The 19,210-nt window shown below is 42.9% G+C and overlaps 1 protein-coding gene across 13 annotated transcripts in view; it reads right to left on the minus strand.

The window, feature by feature from the left end:
- Positions 1 to 19,210, minus strand: part of ANK1 (ankyrin 1) — a 346,825-nt gene that overhangs the window by 111,369 nt on the left and 216,246 nt on the right. For 9 of the 13 annotated variants that reach the window (XM_077262199.1, XM_077262203.1, XM_077262201.1 and 6 more), the window contains 8 exons: positions 12,025 to 12,123; positions 11,614 to 11,811; positions 8,330 to 8,428; positions 6,964 to 7,062; positions 6,448 to 6,546; positions 3,818 to 4,015; positions 2,442 to 2,540; positions 451 to 555 (listed from right to left, as the gene is read on the minus strand). In XM_077262199.1, the coding sequence (XP_077118314.1) occupies positions 451 to 555; positions 2,442 to 2,540; positions 3,818 to 4,015; positions 6,448 to 6,546; positions 6,964 to 7,062; positions 8,330 to 8,428; positions 11,614 to 11,811; positions 12,025 to 12,123 (996 nt within the window). The remainder of the gene's footprint in view (positions 1 to 450; positions 556 to 2,441; positions 2,541 to 3,817; positions 4,016 to 6,447; positions 6,547 to 6,963; positions 7,063 to 8,329; positions 8,429 to 11,613; positions 11,812 to 12,024; positions 12,124 to 19,210) is intronic. The other 4 variants (XM_077262204.1, XM_077262207.1, XM_077262202.1 and 1 more) reach the window with 1 other exon arrangement.

Here is a 19,210-nt window from a genome sequence, read left to right on the forward strand (position 1 = left end):
CTGTATATATTGTGTATTATTTATACGGTTATATTGTGTATTATTTATATATTGTGTACTATGTATATATTGTGTATTATGCCTCTGTATATATTGTGTCTATGTATATATTGTGTATTATGTCTCTGTATATATTGTGTCTATGTATATATTGTGTATTATGTCTCTGTATATATTGTGTCTATGTATATATTGTGTATTATGTCTCTGTATATATTGTGTCTATGTATATATTGTGTATTATGTCTCTGTATATATTGTGTATTCTGAATATATTAGGTATTATGTATATATTGTGTATTATGTCTCTGTATATATTGTCTATGTATATATTGTATATTATGTCTGTATATATTGTTTATATGTGTACAGTGTGTATTATTTATCTGTATATATTGTGTTTTATGTATATGTTGTGTATTATTTATACGTAATTAATGTATTTCTTGCCTTTACCCGTGCAGTGCAGTGAGGAGACGCTCCCTTATTCAACAGAAGACGAACGATGTTCAGGTGATTGTGATACACGGAAACATGAAGAGGGGTCAGTCCAGTCTGTGATAAAGAAAGAATGACTAAAAAGACTTACAAAAATGTCCAAGTCTCAAATATTAAAGAGGAAACTTATTGATCACTGCTGGGACCCCCAGACATCCCCATCTGAATAGAGCGGAGGTTGAGGCTGCGCACCTCGGGTCCATTCATTTTCTATTGCGGAGAGCTGTACTTGGCTTTCTCCAGCATTCCTACAGAGAATGAATGGAGTGGTAGTGTGCAAGCTTGACCTCCATTTACATAGGGCTTGGCAGAGATCTTGGATCTGTCGGGATCCCGATGGTCAGTATGGGGAACATTATACCAGGAATGGACCTAGGACGAGGGACATTATACCTGGAAATGGCCCAGGATGGGGGACGTTATACCGGGAATGGGCCTAGGACGAGGGACATTATACCTGGAAATGATCCAGGATGGGGGACGTTATACCGGGAATGGGCCTAGGACGAGGGACATTACACCTGGAAATGATCCAGGATGGGGGACGTTATACCGGGAATGAGCCTAGGACTAGGGACATTATATTTGGAAATGGCCAAGGATGGGGGACATTATACCAGGAATGGGCCTAGGACAAGGGACATTATATCTGCAAATGGCCCAGGATGGGGGACATTATATCAGGAATGGACCTAGAACAAGGGACATCATACCTGGAAATGGCCCAGGATGGGGGACATTATACCAGGAAAATGGGCCTAGGACAAGGGACATTATACCTGGAAATGGCACAGGATGGGGACATTATACCAGGAATGGACCTAGGACAAGGGACATTATACCTGAAAATGGCCCAGGATGGGGGGCATTATACCAGGAATGGGCCTAGGACGAGGGACATTATACCTGGAAATGGCCCAGGATGGGGGACGTTATACCGGGAATGGGCCTAGGACGAGGGACATTATACCTGGAAATGATCCAGGATGGGGGACGTTATACCGGGAATGAGCCCAGGACTAGGGACATTATATTTGGAAATGGCCCAGGATGGGGGACATTATACCAGGAATGGGCCTAGGACAAGGGACATTATATCTGCAAATGGCCCAGGATGGGGGACATTATATCAGGAATGGACCTAGAACAAGGGACATCATACCTGGAAATGGCCCAGGATGGGGGACATTATACCAGGAAAATGGGCCTAGGACAAGGGACATTATACCTGGAAATGGCACAGGATGGGGACATTATACCAGGAACGGACCTAGGACAAGGGACATTATACCTGAAAATGGCCCAGGATGGGGGGCATTATACCAGGAATGGGCCTAGGATGAGGGACATTATACCTGGAAATGGCACAGGATGGGGGACATTATACCAGGAATGGGCCTCACACAAGGGACATTATACCTGGAAATGGCCCTGGATGGGGGACATTATACCGAGAAGGGGCCTAGGATGGGGGACATTATTAAAGGATGGGACCTAGGATTGGGGACATTATTAAATAAATGAGCCCAAGATGGGGGACCCTATAATAGGAAGGGGCCCCTGATGGGGGACACTATTAAATAAAGGGGCCCAGGCTGGTGGACACTATTATGTAAAGGGGCTATTGAAGTGGGACTTTATTGAATGAAGGGGCCCAGGTTGAGGGACATTATTATAGGAAGGGACCCTGGACGCTTGACATTATTACATGGGGGGGCGAACATGCATGTTTTTATAGGATCGAGAAGGCTACAAGGGCCCAAACATCTGACCAAAATGCATGTGGGGGCCCAGGTTCAAATTTTGCACCGGGGCCCATCAGACTCTATTTATGCCACCGGCTTAAACTGTCACAGATTCCCTTTTGAGGACACAGCTTTGCTCCTTATCTTCTTGCAGATGTTGCATTACAATGGCCGTACAATATGGAGATAAAGGGTCACCTTGCCAGCGCTGTTGGAATGAGCTCCTCTTTCTACCAGAAGTTCTGCAATCTGGATCTTCCCATATTTTGCAGCCACGTGAAGAGGCGTGAAACCTTTCTGAGGTGAGAGAAGGAGAAGGTAAGCAATACGTCAAAGTGACAATGAGGTCAGTGAAGACAATAAATACAAAGGAAACGGACAAGTCAGCAGAGAAATAATCAGCCATGGAAGGGAACAGGCGTATGAGGGGAAATTATAAGAATCGGAGCCAAAGATATGGGGCGGAGATCTACATCGCATTTGTCCCCACATCAGTCGCTCCATCGGGGCTTATGTTTGAAGCCCTGAAACATGGGATTCGGGTGTTTGATCATTAACTGTAACGGTGCAGACCGAGTTTCAGTGTGTTCTGTCAGACATCATTTTCAGCCATCTCCGCCTATGTGAGGTGGGCATCAAGACGTAGTCAACTGTTTTTGGTTCCTGCCTCAAGTAGGCTGATACAGTGATGTCCAACAGAGCACACGGCACATTAAAGTCAATGTCCCTGTCATTGTATAAGCCCGAATCCTGTTATCGAGGGCTTCAGATGTAAACCCCAAGAGAGCCACTGACTCCAGGATCAAACGCAATGTGAACCCAGCCTAAAGTCAGGGATGTCCAGGCACCTACAGCATAACTGTCTGCCCTTATAAAGGAGGCGCATCTGCAGGGACGACTACGCAATTCAATGGTGCCATTCTTACTCAGCTGCGGCTGCGGCAGGAGGAGGAAACGGCCGATGAGGATCTGCTGTTTGGTGCAGAAATGAGGAGCTGAGTATTGGGGTCTGTCTGGCTGAGACACCTTATATAGATGCATCCTTTGGCTGAGGCACTGTATATAGGTGCACCCTCTGGCTGAGGCACTGTATATAGGTGCACCCTGTTGCTGAGGCACTGTATATAAGTGCACCCTGTGGCTGAGGCACTGTATATAGTGGCACCTTGTGGCTGAGGTACTGTATATAGGTGCACCCTGTGGCTGAGGCACTGTATGTAGGTGCATCCTTTGGCTGAGGCACTGTATATAGGTGCACCCTGTTGCTGAGGCACTGTATATAGGTGCACCCTGTGGCTGAGGCACTGTATATAAGTGCACCCTGTTTCTGAGGCACTGTATATAAGTGCACCCTGTTGCTGGGGCACTGTATGTAGGTGCACCCTCTGGCTGAAGCACTGTATATGGTGGCACACCTCTGATTTATGAGAGTAGATGCTACTGTAGCATAGTGGTGAGGGCAGAGGGGCAGCTGGCGGTACCTCCCTTGGGTACTAGGGCACCTTCTCAGCCAGTTCCTATGCCTTGTTCAGAGCGTACATCTAGCAAATGACACAGGGCATTTCAGGTTTTACCTTGGTCATGGAAGTATGTGCAGCTTGGTTGTCCAGCAGAAGCTCGGTGGTTTGGGTGTGCCCCCCTCGTGCACTCAAGTGTAAGGGTGTATGGCCTGCAGTAGTGGGGGGATCCGGGTGAGCTCCATGAGATAACAGCAAACGTACCATTTCCGAATGCCCTGAGCGGGCTGCACAGTGAAGAGGGGTCTGATCATCCTGCAAGATGGTAATAAAAAAATATAAATGTGGGAACCAAGGATAGAAGACTTGATTCCATTTATCCCAGTGCAGAATTCTGCGGGATTTCAATCTTCTATGCACATTTATATGACAATTTCCTACCCTCAGGTCTAACCATCTACAGCCGCAGTCTTTAGTGCTTAGCACAGCCCTTCTGGCTGTTGTAACCTGTTGAAATAAAATATATAAATCCATACACAAGCTTCTGGCAGCTTTCCTGAGGAATCAGCCCATTCCTCAAGGATGATGGCCTCCAGGCAGGGGCAGATTAAGAGTATCCAGGGCCCCGGGCTGTTTAGAAGGCGAAGCCCTCCCCTCATCCTCCATCACAAGACCCCCTTTGATAGATCATGTGATAAGTCACACAATTAACACATAAGTGCTCTGGTGCAAAACAAGAGAGATAACGCAATGCAAATGTTTATTTCTTATGTACAGCCCTATACATAATAGAGCAGGGGTGGGAAATTAATTTTCCCAAGGGGCCACGTTAGAAACCATGACTGCTGTGGAGGCCAAACCAATAAGCTGAAATTAATTCTGCTCAATATTAACATATTCATAATTATTATGATTATAATTATTTTGTATTAATATTAATTGCATCACTTAATATAGAGCGCAATAAAGTATGCTGGCATCCCCCTATATACATTATGAGCCCAAACACAGCCCCCTATATACAGCTAAAAAATAAAAGAAATGAACTGGAATATAAGTTGGTATACATGCAATGTGTAGGAGCATGTTCAAAATGGCCACTAAAGACAAAACAGACAAAAAAGATCATACTTGTGCAGGTGTCTCTGACCAGTAGGACAATGTACCACAAATCCAGAGTCTGATAAATCTTTCTAAAGGTCTTTTGCCGTCAAGCGGGAGTTCTGATTTGACTTTCTAGCAATCGTACGAGCAGCTCTCAATTAAATTTTGCTTGGTCTTCCAGACCTTATCTTGACCTCCACTGTTCCTGTTAACTGCTATTTATTAATTTCATTTTGAATTAAGGAAAGGGCAACTTGTAAACACTTTGCTATCTCCCTAGATACAGCATGAGCCCTCACATAGCTCCCTAGATACACTATGAGTCCTCACATAACCCCTATATGCAGTATTAGCCCTACATACAGTATGAGTGTCCACTTAGCTCCCTATATACACTGTGAGCCCCCACATAGCATCTCTACATACAGTATGAGCCCCCACATAACTTCCTATATACAGTATGAACCCCCACATAGCTTATCTATATACAGTATGAGCCTCCACATAGCCCTTGTATACAGTATTAGCTCTATATACAGTGTGAGCCCCCACATAGTATCTCTACATACAGTATGAGCCCCCACATAACTTCCTATGAACCCCCACATAGCTCCCTATGTACAGTGTGAGCCCCAACATAGCCTCCCATATACAGTATGAGCCCTCGCACCTCCCATACACATATTAAAAAAAAACAACACATACTCACCTAGCTCCCATTTCCCAAGCACTTCGTTCCGAGCCTCATGGCTCCACTTCTTGTTGCCAATTCGTGCATGCTGACACTAGGGTGATGACATGATTGCGCCAGCGCCTGTTGAAGACGTTATGGCGTAGACACATCACAGAACATGCAGCAGCAGCCACAGCGGAACTTCAGGAGAGCTCCTTGTCTGAAAGTGTAAGAAGATGTGGTGGCCGAGATTCCCCTCATTATAATCTGCCTATACCTCGTGGTCACCCATATTCTTGGGATATCATGCGGAAACCGCCTTCTCCACATCCCACGAAAGAGATTGTAAATCAGGTGACTGTGACAGCCAATCCAGAATCTTCCAATTCTTCTTCTGACACCAAGCCCTGGTCGACTTGGAGGTATGCTTGGGATCCTTGTCTTGTAGGAAGGTCCAATGATGCCCAAGCTTCAATTTCTTCACAGAAGGCATGATGTTTTCTCCTATGATTTCCTGATAGTTGATTGAATCTATTTTGCCCTCCAAAAGCTGCAGTCACCGTCATGCTACATTGTAGGCATCACTGGGCCACAGCCGTGCTACACTGTAGGCGTTACGGAGCCACCGTCATGCTACATTGTAAGCATCATTGATCTACCGCCATGCTTTATTGTTGCTTCACAGAGACATCGCCATGCTTCACTGTAGGCATCACCGAGCCACCACCATTCTTGATTGTAGGTATAACCAAAGCACCGCCATTATTTATTGCATGAATCACTATCCTATTTGTGGGCTGTATTATGGATGGTAATCCAGACTTGCGTCTACATCATGCTTCTCTTAGATTATATAGTAAAAACCTATTAACAGATTATTTTTAATCCTTTAGACTATTTAGGCGTTTATCATCAATGACTTAGTGGATAGTGTCCCCATCCATCACCAATGTCAGCCTGTATTACTCACCTTAGCTCTTGCATTCACTTTTGCTTTATTTTGCAGTAAAAATTCTGCCACATCCGTATGTGCCGCACGCGCCGCCATGTGCAACGGCGTCTCTACTTTCTGTGAAAAACAAAGAACACACAGATCATAACAGGTTTCAGTGCTTGTTCAATTACACTATTTTTGAGTCCTGCAGAAATGTAATAATCATTCAGTAAGACTGGGGGGCTAGATGGCGATTTTGGCAGTGACACAGGTGGTTCTGCCAAAGATCACTGCTACATTGCAGCTAAATGCAAGTGAATGGTATTGTATTGTGACCAATAAACACAGAAACTGTGACAAGCAGAAGCAGTTGGATTTGTAGCAACTTTTGATCCCATTCATTTGCATGTCGCTGCAATATAGCTACCGGCATACAACGGTCTTTGGCTGTGCGACCTCCATCACAGTAAGTCGCCGTGTAGCCCCCCATCTTATGATCCATATGATGTTCATATCACATGGATGAAATAGATGGTGTAGTATCATACTGACCACACTGAAGACATTGGGTGATGCCCCCCTCTGGAGTAGGGTTCTCACAATGGGTAGATGTCCCATAAAGGCAGCAACATGAAGTGGCGTAAGACCGGACTAGAAAGACAATCGTAGAGCATGATTGCATGAGAACTCACAAAAAAGGACAAAGATGAACCCATAAGACATACTCTTGATGTGCTAGTGAAAGTGGTATCTCCACCTCCATCCATAAGTAATGGCGTCGATAGGATATTCTATCACTTAAAGGGGTTATCCCGCCTTGGAGCTCATGTCTGCAGTCACTCTATGTGACTGCAGACTTGTGAATACTCACAGAGCGCACAATGTGCGCTGTCAAGATTCTCTGACAGCAAATATGTGATATGAATATTTCCAGTCACATGCCTACTAGACGCATCCGACCTCGCTCAATTCACTTGTATTGAGTAAGGTCAAGCACGACTAGTAGGCCTGTGACCACATGTATGCACATAACATATTTGCAGTCACGCGCCCACCTGCTCCTGGCAGCAGATAATCCTGACAGCGCACACATTGTTCGTTGTGAGGATTCAGAAGAGAGACTGCAGACTTGTACCCCAAGGCCCGGACAACCCCTTTAATGGTTGCTGGTGGTGTGGTTTCTGGGACCCACACTGATTCTTAGAATTTATGGACCTCAAGATCTGTGCACAGGTTTTTTCCTGGACGCCTTGCTGTGCAGGGAACTGCAGCTGGCAATATTCACTCCTGTGCAGAGGAAAACTGTTAAAGGGATGCAGCTTTGAAACAGCACTGTGGCCCTTGGACAGTAAGGGTCCCAGAGATCAGACCCTCGAATATGCCATTGCTGATTAAGGTGGAAATACTACGTTAAGGTGCAATCACACCACACTTCCCACCATATACTGATACTTCTGCATCAAGGCTGCATCAAAAACATGTCTCATGGCAGGAAAAATGCTGCATAACAACACAAGTGTTTTTGCCACAGTTTTGATGCATTTTTCTCCATTCATTAGAATGGATGAAAAACAGGTAAGAAACAGCTTCAAATCTGCAAGGAGAAAATAAAAAAAACAAGCATGAGATTTCAGAAATCTTATTCACTTTGTTGAGACAGTAAAATACTGTGGATTTTTTTTTTGTCGCAAAAATGCAGAGGGGAAAGAAAAAAGCAAAGTGTGAACATACACATAGGAGCAGACATGACCTTTCTGATATATGTATAAGGAGATAAGTAACTGCCCTCTCAATCCTCTTTTGTGGGTGGAAGAAATTATTTAGTGGGCACAAATATACCTCATACTTCAATTTTAATATTCCATCATACAAATGCCCTAATAAAAAGAGAAAAAAACGTATCCTGATAAGGTCTCACCTCCGTGACGGCATCGATGGCGGCTCCGGACTTCAACAAAAGCTCCATCACTCTGATATGACTTTTCTTGCAGGCTATGTGAAGAGGGGTGAACCCATTCTGCAGAAGGCGAGAGAAAAGGCTCAGAGTCTGGACTAAGCCAAGAAAACAAGGGTGCAATTACAGAGGAAACACAGGGGACATGCACCATAGATGGATAGAGAAGACAGACTGCTGACCAGGGTAAGGAGGCACGCAAGCAAGGAGTGGGAAGAAAGGCTAATAACTGGCAGGCCAAGAGAATCGAGTCAGGCCAGATTATTATTTTCCTATGTGGGCAATCAGCCCCAGGCAACAAGAAAAATAAGGGGTCTACTTCCCATTTTTACACAATTATTTTCATATTTTAGAACAGCTAATACTGCCATATAGTACTGCCGATATACTGCCTTATACATCCCACATAATACCATAATTTACTGCCAATATACTGCTTTATATATCCCACAAAATACCATCATTTAATGCCGATATACTGCCTTATACGTCCCACAAAATACCATAATTTACTGCCTATACACTGTCTTATAGATCCCACAAAATACCATCATTTACTGCCTATATACTGTCTTATAGATCCCACATAGTACTATCATTTACTGCTGATATACTGCCTTATAGATCCCACATAATACCATCATTTACTGCCGATATACTGCCTTATAGATCCCACATAACAACATAATTCACTGCTGATATACTGCCTTATACATCCCACATAATACCATCATTTAATGCCGATATACTGCCTTATACATCCCACATAAAACCATCATTTACTGCTGATATACTACCTTATAGATCCCACATAATACCATCATTTACGGCTGATATACTGCCTTATAGATCCCACATAATACCACCATTTAGTGCCGATATACTGCCTTATAGATCCTACACAACACCATCATTTAGTGCCAGTATACTGCCTTATAGATCCCACATAACACCATCATTTACTGCCAATATACTGCCAATATACTGCCTTATACGTCCCACATAATACTGTTATTTACTGCTGATATACTGCCTTATAGAACCCACATAATCCCATCATTTACTGCTGATATACTGCCTTATACATCCCACATAATACCATCATTTACTGCTGATATACTCTTGTAGATCCCACATAATCCCATCATTTACTGTCAATATACTGCCTTATAAATCCCACATAATCCCATCATTTACTGCCAATATACTGCCTTATAGATCCCACATAATACCATCATTTAGTGCCGATATACTGCCTTATACGTCCCACATAACACCATCATTTACTACCCATATACTGCCTTATACATCCGACATAATACCATCATTTACTGCTGAAACACTGCCTTATAGATCCCACATAATACCATCATATACTGCCAATATACTGCCTTATACATCCCACATAACACCATCATTTACTGCCGATATACTGCCTTATACGTCCCACCTAATACTATCATTTACTGCCAATATACTGCCTTATACATCCAACATAATACCATCATTTACTGCTGAAACACTGCCTTATAGATCCCACATAACACCATCATTTACTGCCGATATACTGCCTTATACGTCCCACCTAATACTATCATTTACTGCCAATATACTGCCTTATACATCCAACATAATACCATCATTTACTGCTGAAACACTGCCTTATAGATCCCACATAACACCATCATTTACTGCCAATATACTGCCTTATACATCCAACATAATACCATCATTTACTGCTGAAACACTGCCTTATAGATCCCACATAATACCATCATTTACTGCCAATATACTGCCTTATACATCCCACATAACACCATCATTTACTGCCGATATACTGCCTTATACGTCCCACATAATACTATCATTTACTGCCCATATACTGCCTTATACATCCGACATAACACCATCATTTACTGCCCATATACTGCCTTATATATCCAACATAATACCATCATTTACTGCTGAAACACTGCCTTATAGATCCCACATAATACCATAATTTACTGCCAATATACTGCCTTATACATCCCACATAACACCATCATTTACTGCCGATATACTGCCTTATACGTCCCACATAATACTATCATTTACTGCCAATATACTGCCTTATAGATTCACATAATACCATCATTTAGTGCCAGTATACTGCCTTATAGATCCCACATAACACCATCATTTAGTGTCAATATACTGCCTTCTACATCCCACACAATACCATCATCATATTATGTACACATTAAACCACCATATAATACCTGTATACAGCACTCATACGCCCACCATATAGTGTCATATACAGTCCACATAATACCACCATATAGTACCAATATATAGCCCACAAAATATCATCCCATATAGAACCCACATAATATCATAATAATAATAATAATAATAATTTTATTTATATAGCGCCAACATATTCCGCAGCGCTTTACAAATTATAGATGGGACTTGTACAGACAATAGACATTACAGCATAACAGAAATCACAGTTCAAAACAGATACCAGGAGGAATGAGGGCCCTGCTCGCAAGCTTACAACCTATGAGGAAAAGGGGAGACACGAGAGGTGGATGGTAACAATTGCTTTAATTATTCGGACCAGCCATAGTGTAAGGCTCGGGTGTTCATGTAAAGATGCATGAACCAGTTATTAGCCTAAATATGTAACAGTACAGACACAGAGGGCTATTAACTGCATAAAGTGTATGAGAACCATATCACCATATAATGCCATTATACTGCAATATCCAACCCATATAATATAACATTATAATAGTGCCAATATGCTGACATATAGAAACCACATATCCCCACATAATGCGACCATACAACACCAGTATAATTCACACCATATAGTTCCAATTTACGGCCATAAAAGCCCACAGAAAACCACCATACAGTACCAAAATATTGCTATATACTACCCACATAATACACCACATAATGTCAATATAGTCCCATATATAGCCCACATAATACACATGTCAATATAATCCCATATATAGCCCACATAATACCACCATATAGTGACATTATATTGTCATATACAGCTTACATAATATTGCCATATAGTTCCAATATACTGCCATAACAAGTGTACAAAGTAATACCATATAGTGCCAATATAGTGCCATATACAGAGTAACAAATACCGCTATCATTTGCTAATGTACTATCATATAAAGCCTACTAAATACCACTATATGGTGCCAATTGACGTCACCATTTACATAACTCACCAAGGCCCGGGAATTTGGCTTTGCTCCCTTATCTAGGAGGAGTTTTGCCACACGATGATGGCCGCAATGTGCCGCCACATGCAGAGGAGTGAGGTGATCCAACGTGATGTCATCGATCTGAGCCTGGTACTGGAGCAGAAGCCGCACACAGTCCAGATGATCTCCCTGCGAGGCCATGTGAATGGGAGACAGCCCGTTCTGTGCAGGAAAACATAGGTCACTTGTTATAAGAGAGCGCCTCGCATCCACAGAGCGGCCATGTAGCCACGGTGTGCGGAGGGTCAGTGTAGTGACCGGACCCCTGGATAGGAGCTTGTAGGCGGCAGGTAGGATCGCGACCATATACCGCAGTAATGTTACTGCAAAGAAATATATACACTTATCATATTACCAATTCAGCAGAATCAGTACCTTCGTCTTGGCTTGTATTGGGGCTCCGTGATCCAGAAGAATCTCTGAGATCCGGACATGGCCATTTCTTACAGCACAGTGAAGCGGGGTCAATTCATCCTGTGAAAGAAATACAGGAGAGATGCTCACTTTCTGCACTCATCAGGAGAGCTTTAAACTATGTAAAGCAGTCAATACAAGAGAAGATAGTATTCTGCTACAGATGGATCTGGATAAGTTGGAAACTTAGGCCGAGAGGTGGCAGATGCGGTTTAACAATGATAAATGTAAGGTTATACACATGGGAAGAAGGAATCATTATCACTATTACACACTGAACGGGAAACCACTGGGTAAATCTGACAGGGAGAAGGACTTGGGGATCCTAGTTAATGATAAACTTACCTGGAGCAGCCAGTGCCAGGCAGCGGCTGCCAAGGCAAACAGGATCATGGGGTGCATTAAAAGAGGTCTGGATACACATGATGAGAGCATTATACTGCCTCTGTACAAATCCCTGGTTAGACCGCACATGGAGTACTGTGTACAGATTTGGGCACCAGTGCTCAGGAAGAATATAACGGAAGCAGAGCGAGTACAAAGGAGGGCAACAAAACTAATAAAGGGGATGGGGGATCTACAATACCCAGAGAGATTAGCAAAATTAGCATTATTTAGTCTAGAAAAAAGATGACTGATGGGCGATCTAATAACCATGTATAAGTATATAAGGGGACAATACAAATATCTCTCCGAGGATCTGTTTATACCAAGGAAGGTGACGGTCACATGGGGGCATTCTCTGCGTCTGGAGAAGAGAAGGTTTTTCCACCAACATAGCAGAGGATTTTTTACTGTTAGGGCAGTGAGAATCTGGAATTCCTTGCTTCCTCAGTCAAGGAGTTCAAGAGAGGCCTGGATGTCTTCCTGGAGCATAACAATATAGCATCTTACAGTTATTAGGTTCTTTAGAAGGACGTAGATCTGGGGATTTATTCTGACGGAATAGAGGCTGAACTGGATAGACAAATGTATTTTTTCAGCTTTGCTAACTATGTCACTATGTTACTATGTTAACTAGAGCAATATGGGATGGGAAATATACAGCCAGGAAAACATATGCAGCTAATTAATTCTTTTGAGAACCCTGCTATTAGAAGTGGAAATAAAGAACAAAAACAACAAATTCTGAATGAAAATAGAGGAGCAAGAGAAACTGTCTACAAACTAAAATGTGTCTAAACAGATGCATGGAGCATGGGAAACAAACAAGGAGAATTTTAACTGCTAACACAGGAAGAGAGATATGATGTCATAGGCATCACTGAAACTTAGTAAGATGATAAACATGATTGGAATACAAACCTTTAAGGCTACAACTTATCTATTAGAAACAGGAATGACAAGAGGGTAGGAGGTGTTGCATTGTATGTTAGGGAAACCTATATCTCCACAGAGATCCAAGCTTTAGAGAATGGTAGCTCTGCATAAACTGTTTGGCTAAGAATACAAGGAGAGAAGAACAGAAAGGACACTATTGTAGGTGTTTACTATAGGCCACCTGGACAGACTAAACATATGGATGAACTCTTCTTACATCAGATATCTCTGTTCTCAAAAAAGTACGACATAGTGATCATGGGTGATTTTAATTATCCAGATATTTGTTGAGAATCTTTCTCAGGCAAAAGTACTGGGTCCAGAAAATTCTTATCTTCTCTTGCTGACAACTCTATCTTTCAAAAGGTAGAAGAGAGAACAAGAGGATCTGCAATCTTGGATCTAACTCTTACCAACAGGTAGGAAATGGAGTAAAGATGGCTGGGAAGTTAGAAGGCAGCGATCATGCTATTCTCAAATTTTGGATTACAAGAGGAGGAAGACCAGCGAGGACTCAGACTTTAAGGTTGGACTTCAGAAATGCAGATTTTAATTGACTCAGAAAGAGGGTAGGAAACGTCCAATGGCCGGATGTTCTAAAGGACAGAAATGTCCAAGAAGGATGGGAAACTTTGCTAAGGCCGGGGTCACAATTTCAACTGAGTGTGCGGCAGCATGTATTTCTATGCAGCTGAACACTCCGGTCCAAACCGCCGCCGGCAGTGCCAGGTATTGAGGCAACAGACTTGGGCAAGTTTCTCGCATTGCAGTTGCAAGTGTGGCACCGGCCTAAATGAAAGTCTCACTGCACAATCAGCAACAATCCTGAAAAGAAGGAAGAATTGGAAGTATTTAAAGAGACCAGGATGGATGAACACAGAACTTAATCACTTGTTAACCCCTTCATGACCCAGCCTATTTTGGCCTTAATGACCTTGCCGTTTTTTGCAATTCTGACCAGTGTCCCTTTATGAGGTAATAACTCAGGAACGCTTCAACGGATCCTAGCGATTCTGAGATTGTTTTTTCGTGACATATTGGGCTTCATGTTAGTGGTAAATTTAGGTCGATAATTTCTGAGTTTATTTGTGAAAAAAACGGAAATTTGGCGAAAATTTTCACATTTTGAATTTTTATTCTGTTAAACCAGAGAGTTATGTGACACAAAATAGTTAATAAATAACGTTTCCCACATGTCTACTTTACATCAGCACAATTTTGGAAACAATTTTTTTTTTTTTTGCTAGGAAGTTATAAGGGTTAAAATTTGACCAGTGATTTCTCATTTTTACAACAAAATTTACAAAACCATTTTTTTTAGGGACCACCTCACATTTGAAGTCATTTTGAGGGTTCTATATGGCTGAAAATACCCAAAAGTGACACCATTCTAAAAACTGCACCCCTCAAGGTGCTCAAAACCACATTCAAGAAGTTTATTAACCCTTCAGGTGTTTCACAGCAGCAGAAGCAACATGGAAGTAAAAAATGAACATTTAACTTTTTAGTCACAAAAATGATCTTTTAGCAACAATTTTTTTATTTTCCCAAGGGTAAAAGGAGAAACTGGACCATGGACGTTGTTGTCCAATTTGTCCTGAGTACGCTGATACCTCATATGTGGGGGTAAACCACTGTTTGGGCGCACGGCAGGGCTCGGAAGGGAAGGAGCGCCATTTGACTTTTTGAATGAAAAATTGGCTCCAATCTTTAGCGGACACCATGTCGCATTTGGAGAGCCCCCGTGTGCCTAAACATTGGAGCTCTCCCACAAGTGACCCCATTTTGGAAACTAGACCCCCCAAGGAACTTATCTAGAAGCATAGTGAGCACTTTAAACCCCCAGGTGCTTCACAAATTGATCCGTAAAAATGAAAAAGTACTTTTTTTTCACAAAAAAATTATTTTAGCCTCAATTTTTTCTTTTTTACATGGGCAACAGGATAAAATGGATCCTAAATTTTGTTGGGCAATTTCTCCTGAGTACACCGATACCTCACATGTGGGGGTAAACCACTGTTTGGGCACATGGTAAGGCTCGGAAGGGAAGGAGCGCCATTTGACTTTTTGAATGAAAAATTATCTCCATCGTTAGCGGACACCATGTCGGGTTTGGAAAGCCCCTGTGTGCCTAAACATTGGAGCTCCTCCACAAGTGACCCCATTTTGGAAACTAGACCCCCCAAGGAACTTATCTAGAGGCATAGTGAGCACTTTAAACCCCCAGGTGCTTCACAAATTGATCCGCAAAAATGAAAAAGTACTTTTTTTTCACACAAAATTTCTTTTAGCCTCAATTCTTTCATTTTCACATGGGCAACAGGATAAAATGGATCCTAAAATTTGTTGGGCAATTTCTCCTGAGTACGCCGATACCTCATATGTGGGGGTAAACCACTGTTTGGGTGCACGGCAAGGCTCGGAAGGGGAGGCGTGCCATTTGACTTTTTGAATGGAAAATTAGCTCCAATCGTTAGCGGACACCATGTCGCGTTTGGAGAGCCCCTGTGTGCCTAAACATTGGAGATCCCCTACAAGTGACCCCATTTTGGAAACTAGACCCCCCAAGGAACTTATCTAGATGCATAGTGAGCACTTATAACCCCCAGGTGCTTCACAGAAGTTTATAACGCAGAGCCGTGAAAATAAAAAATAATTTTTCTTTCCTCAAAAATGATTTTTAGCCCAGAATTTTTTATTTTCCCAAGGGTAATAGGAGAAATTGGACCCCAAATGTTGTTGTCCAGTTTGTCCGGAGTACGATGATACCCCATATGTGGGGGTAAACCACTGTTTGGGCGCACGGCAGGGCTCGGAAGGGAAGGCACGCCATTTGGCTTTTTGAATGGAAAATTAGCTCCAATCATTAGCGGACACCATGTCGCGTTTGGAGAGCCCCTGTGTGCCTAAACATTGGAGCTCCCGCACAAGTGACCCCATTTTGGAAACTAGACCTCCCAAGGAACTAATCTAGATGTGTGGTGAGCACTTTGAACCCCCAAGTGCTTCACAGAAGTTTATAACGCAGAGCCATGAAAATAAAAAATAATTTTTCTTTTCTCAAAAATGATTTTTTAGCCCACAATTTTTTATTTTCCCAAGGGTAACAGGAGAAATTGGACCCCAAAAGTTGTTGTCCAGTTTCTCCTGAGTACGCTGATACCCCATATGTGGGGGTAAACCACTGTTTTGGCACACGTCGGGGTTCGGAAGGGAAGTAGTGACGTTTTGAAATGCAGACTTTGATGGAATGCTCTGCGGGCATCAGGTTGCTTTTGCAGAGCCCCTGATGTGCCTAAACAGTAGGAACTCCCCACAAGTGACTCCATTTTGGAAACTAGACCCCCAAGGGAACTTATCTAGATGTGTGGTGAGCACTTTGAACCCCCAAGTGCTTCACAGAAGTTTATAACGCAGAGCCGTGAAAATAATAAATGTGTTTCCTTTCCTCAAAAATATTTTTTTAGCCCAGAATTTTTTATTTTTGCAAGAGTAACAGGAGAAATTGGACCCAAAAGTTGTTGTCCAGTTTCTCCTGAGTACGCTGATACCCCATATGTGGGGGTAAACCACTGTTTTGGCACACGTCGGGGTTCGGAAGGGAAGTAGTGACGTTTTGAAATGCAGACTTTGATGGAATGCTCTGCGGGCATCAGGTTGCTTTTGCAGAGCCCCCGATGTGCCTAAACAGTAGGAACTCCCCACAAGTGACTCCATTTTGGAAACTAGACCCCCAAGGGAACTTATCTAGATGTGTGGTGAGCACTTTGAACCCCCAAGTGCTTCACAGAAGTTTATAACGCAGAGCCGTGAAAATAATAAATGTGTTTCCTTTCCTCAAAAATATTTTTTTTGCCCAGAATTTTTTATTTTTGCAAGAGTAACAGGAGAAATTGGACCCAAAAGTTGTTGTCCAGTTTCTCCTGAGTACGCTGATACCCCATATATGGGGGTAAACCACTGTTTGGGCACATGCCGGGGCTCGGAAGGGAAGTAGTGACGTTTTGGAATGCAGACTTTGATGGAATGGTCTGCGGGCATCATGTTACGTTTGCAGAGCCCCTGATATGCCTAAACAGTAGAAACCCCCCACAAGTGACCCCATTTTGGAAACTAGACCCCCCAAGGAACTTATCTAGATGTGTGGAGAGCACGTTCAACCCCCAAGTGCTTCACAGAAGTTTACAACGCAGAGCCGTGAAAATAAAAAATCATTTTTCTTTCCTCAAAAAAGATGTTTTAGCAAGCAATTTTTTATTTTCACAAGGGTAACAGGAGAAATTGGACCCCAATATTTGTTGCTCAGTTTGTTGTGAGTACGCTGATACCCCATATGTGGGGGTAAACCACTGTTTGGGCACACATCAGGGCTCGGAAGGGAAGTAGTGACATTTGAAATGCAGACTTTGATGGAATGGTCTGCGGGTGTCACATTGCATTTGCAGAGCCCCTGATGTGCCTAAACAGTAGAAACACCCCACAAGTGACCCCATTTTGGAAACTAGACCCCCCAAGGAACTTATCTAGATGTGTGATGAGCACGTTCAACCCCCAAGTGCTTCACAGAAGTTTACAACGCAGAGCCGTGAAAATAAAAAATCATTTTTCTTTCCTCAAAAAAGATGTTTTAGCAAGCAATTTTTTATTTTCACAAGGGTAACAGGAGAAATTGGGCCCCAATATTTGTTGCCCAGTTTGTTGTGAGTGTGCTGGTACCCCATATGTGGGGGTAAACCACTGTTTGGGCGCACGTCAGGGCTCAGAAGGGAAGTAGTGACATTTGAAATGCAGACTTTGATGGAATGGTCTGCGGGCATCACGTTGCATTTGCAGAGCCCCTGATGTGCCTAAACAGTAGAAACACCCCACAAGTGACCCCATTTTGGAAACTAGACCCCCGAAGGAACTTATCTAGATGTGTGGTGAGCACTTTCAACCCCCAAGTGCTTCACAGAAGTTTATAACGCAGAGCCGTGAAAATAAAAAATAATTGTTCTTTCCTCAAAAATTATGTTTTAGCAAGTAATTTTTTATTTTTGCAAGGGTAACAGAAGAAATTGGACCACAACAGTTGTTGCCCAGTTTGTCCTGAGTACGCTGGTACCCCAAATGTGGGGGTAAACCACTGTTTGGGCGCACGTCGGGGCTTGGAAGGGAGGGAGCACCATTTGACTTTTTGAACGCAAGATTGGCTGGAATCAATGGTGGCGCCATGTTGCGTTTGGAGACCCCTGATGTGCCTAAACAGTGGAAACCCCTTAATTCTAACTTCAACACTAACCCCAACACACCCCTAATCCTAATCCCAACTGTAGCCATAACCCTAATCACAACCCTAACCCCAACACAGCCCTAACCACAACCCTAACCGCAACACACCCGTAACCCTAATTCCAACCCTAATCCTAACCCTAATCCCAACCCTAACCACAACTGTAACCCCAACGCACCCCTAACCCTATCCGTAACCCTAACCACAAGCCTAATCTTAACCCTATTTCCAACCCTAGCCCTAATTCCAACCCTAACTGTAATTCCAACCCTAACCCTAAGGCTATGTGCCCACGTTGCGGATTCGTGTGAGATTTTTCCGCACGATTTTTGAAAAATCTGCAGGTAAAAGGCACTGCGTTTTACCTGCAGATTTACAGCAGATTTCCAGTGTTTTTTTGTGCGGATTTCACCTGCGGATTCCTATTGAGGAACAGGTGTAAAACGCTGCGGAATCCGCACAAAGAATTGACATGCTGCGGAAAATACAACGCAGCGTTTCTGCACGGAATTTTCCGCACCATGGGCACAGCGGATTTGGTTTTCCATAGGTGTA

This window comes from Ranitomeya variabilis, chromosome 5, assembly GCF_051348905.1.
Source record: "Ranitomeya variabilis isolate aRanVar5 chromosome 5, aRanVar5.hap1, whole genome shotgun sequence".
Classification (NCBI taxonomy): domain Eukaryota; kingdom Metazoa; phylum Chordata; class Amphibia; order Anura; family Dendrobatidae; genus Ranitomeya; species Ranitomeya variabilis.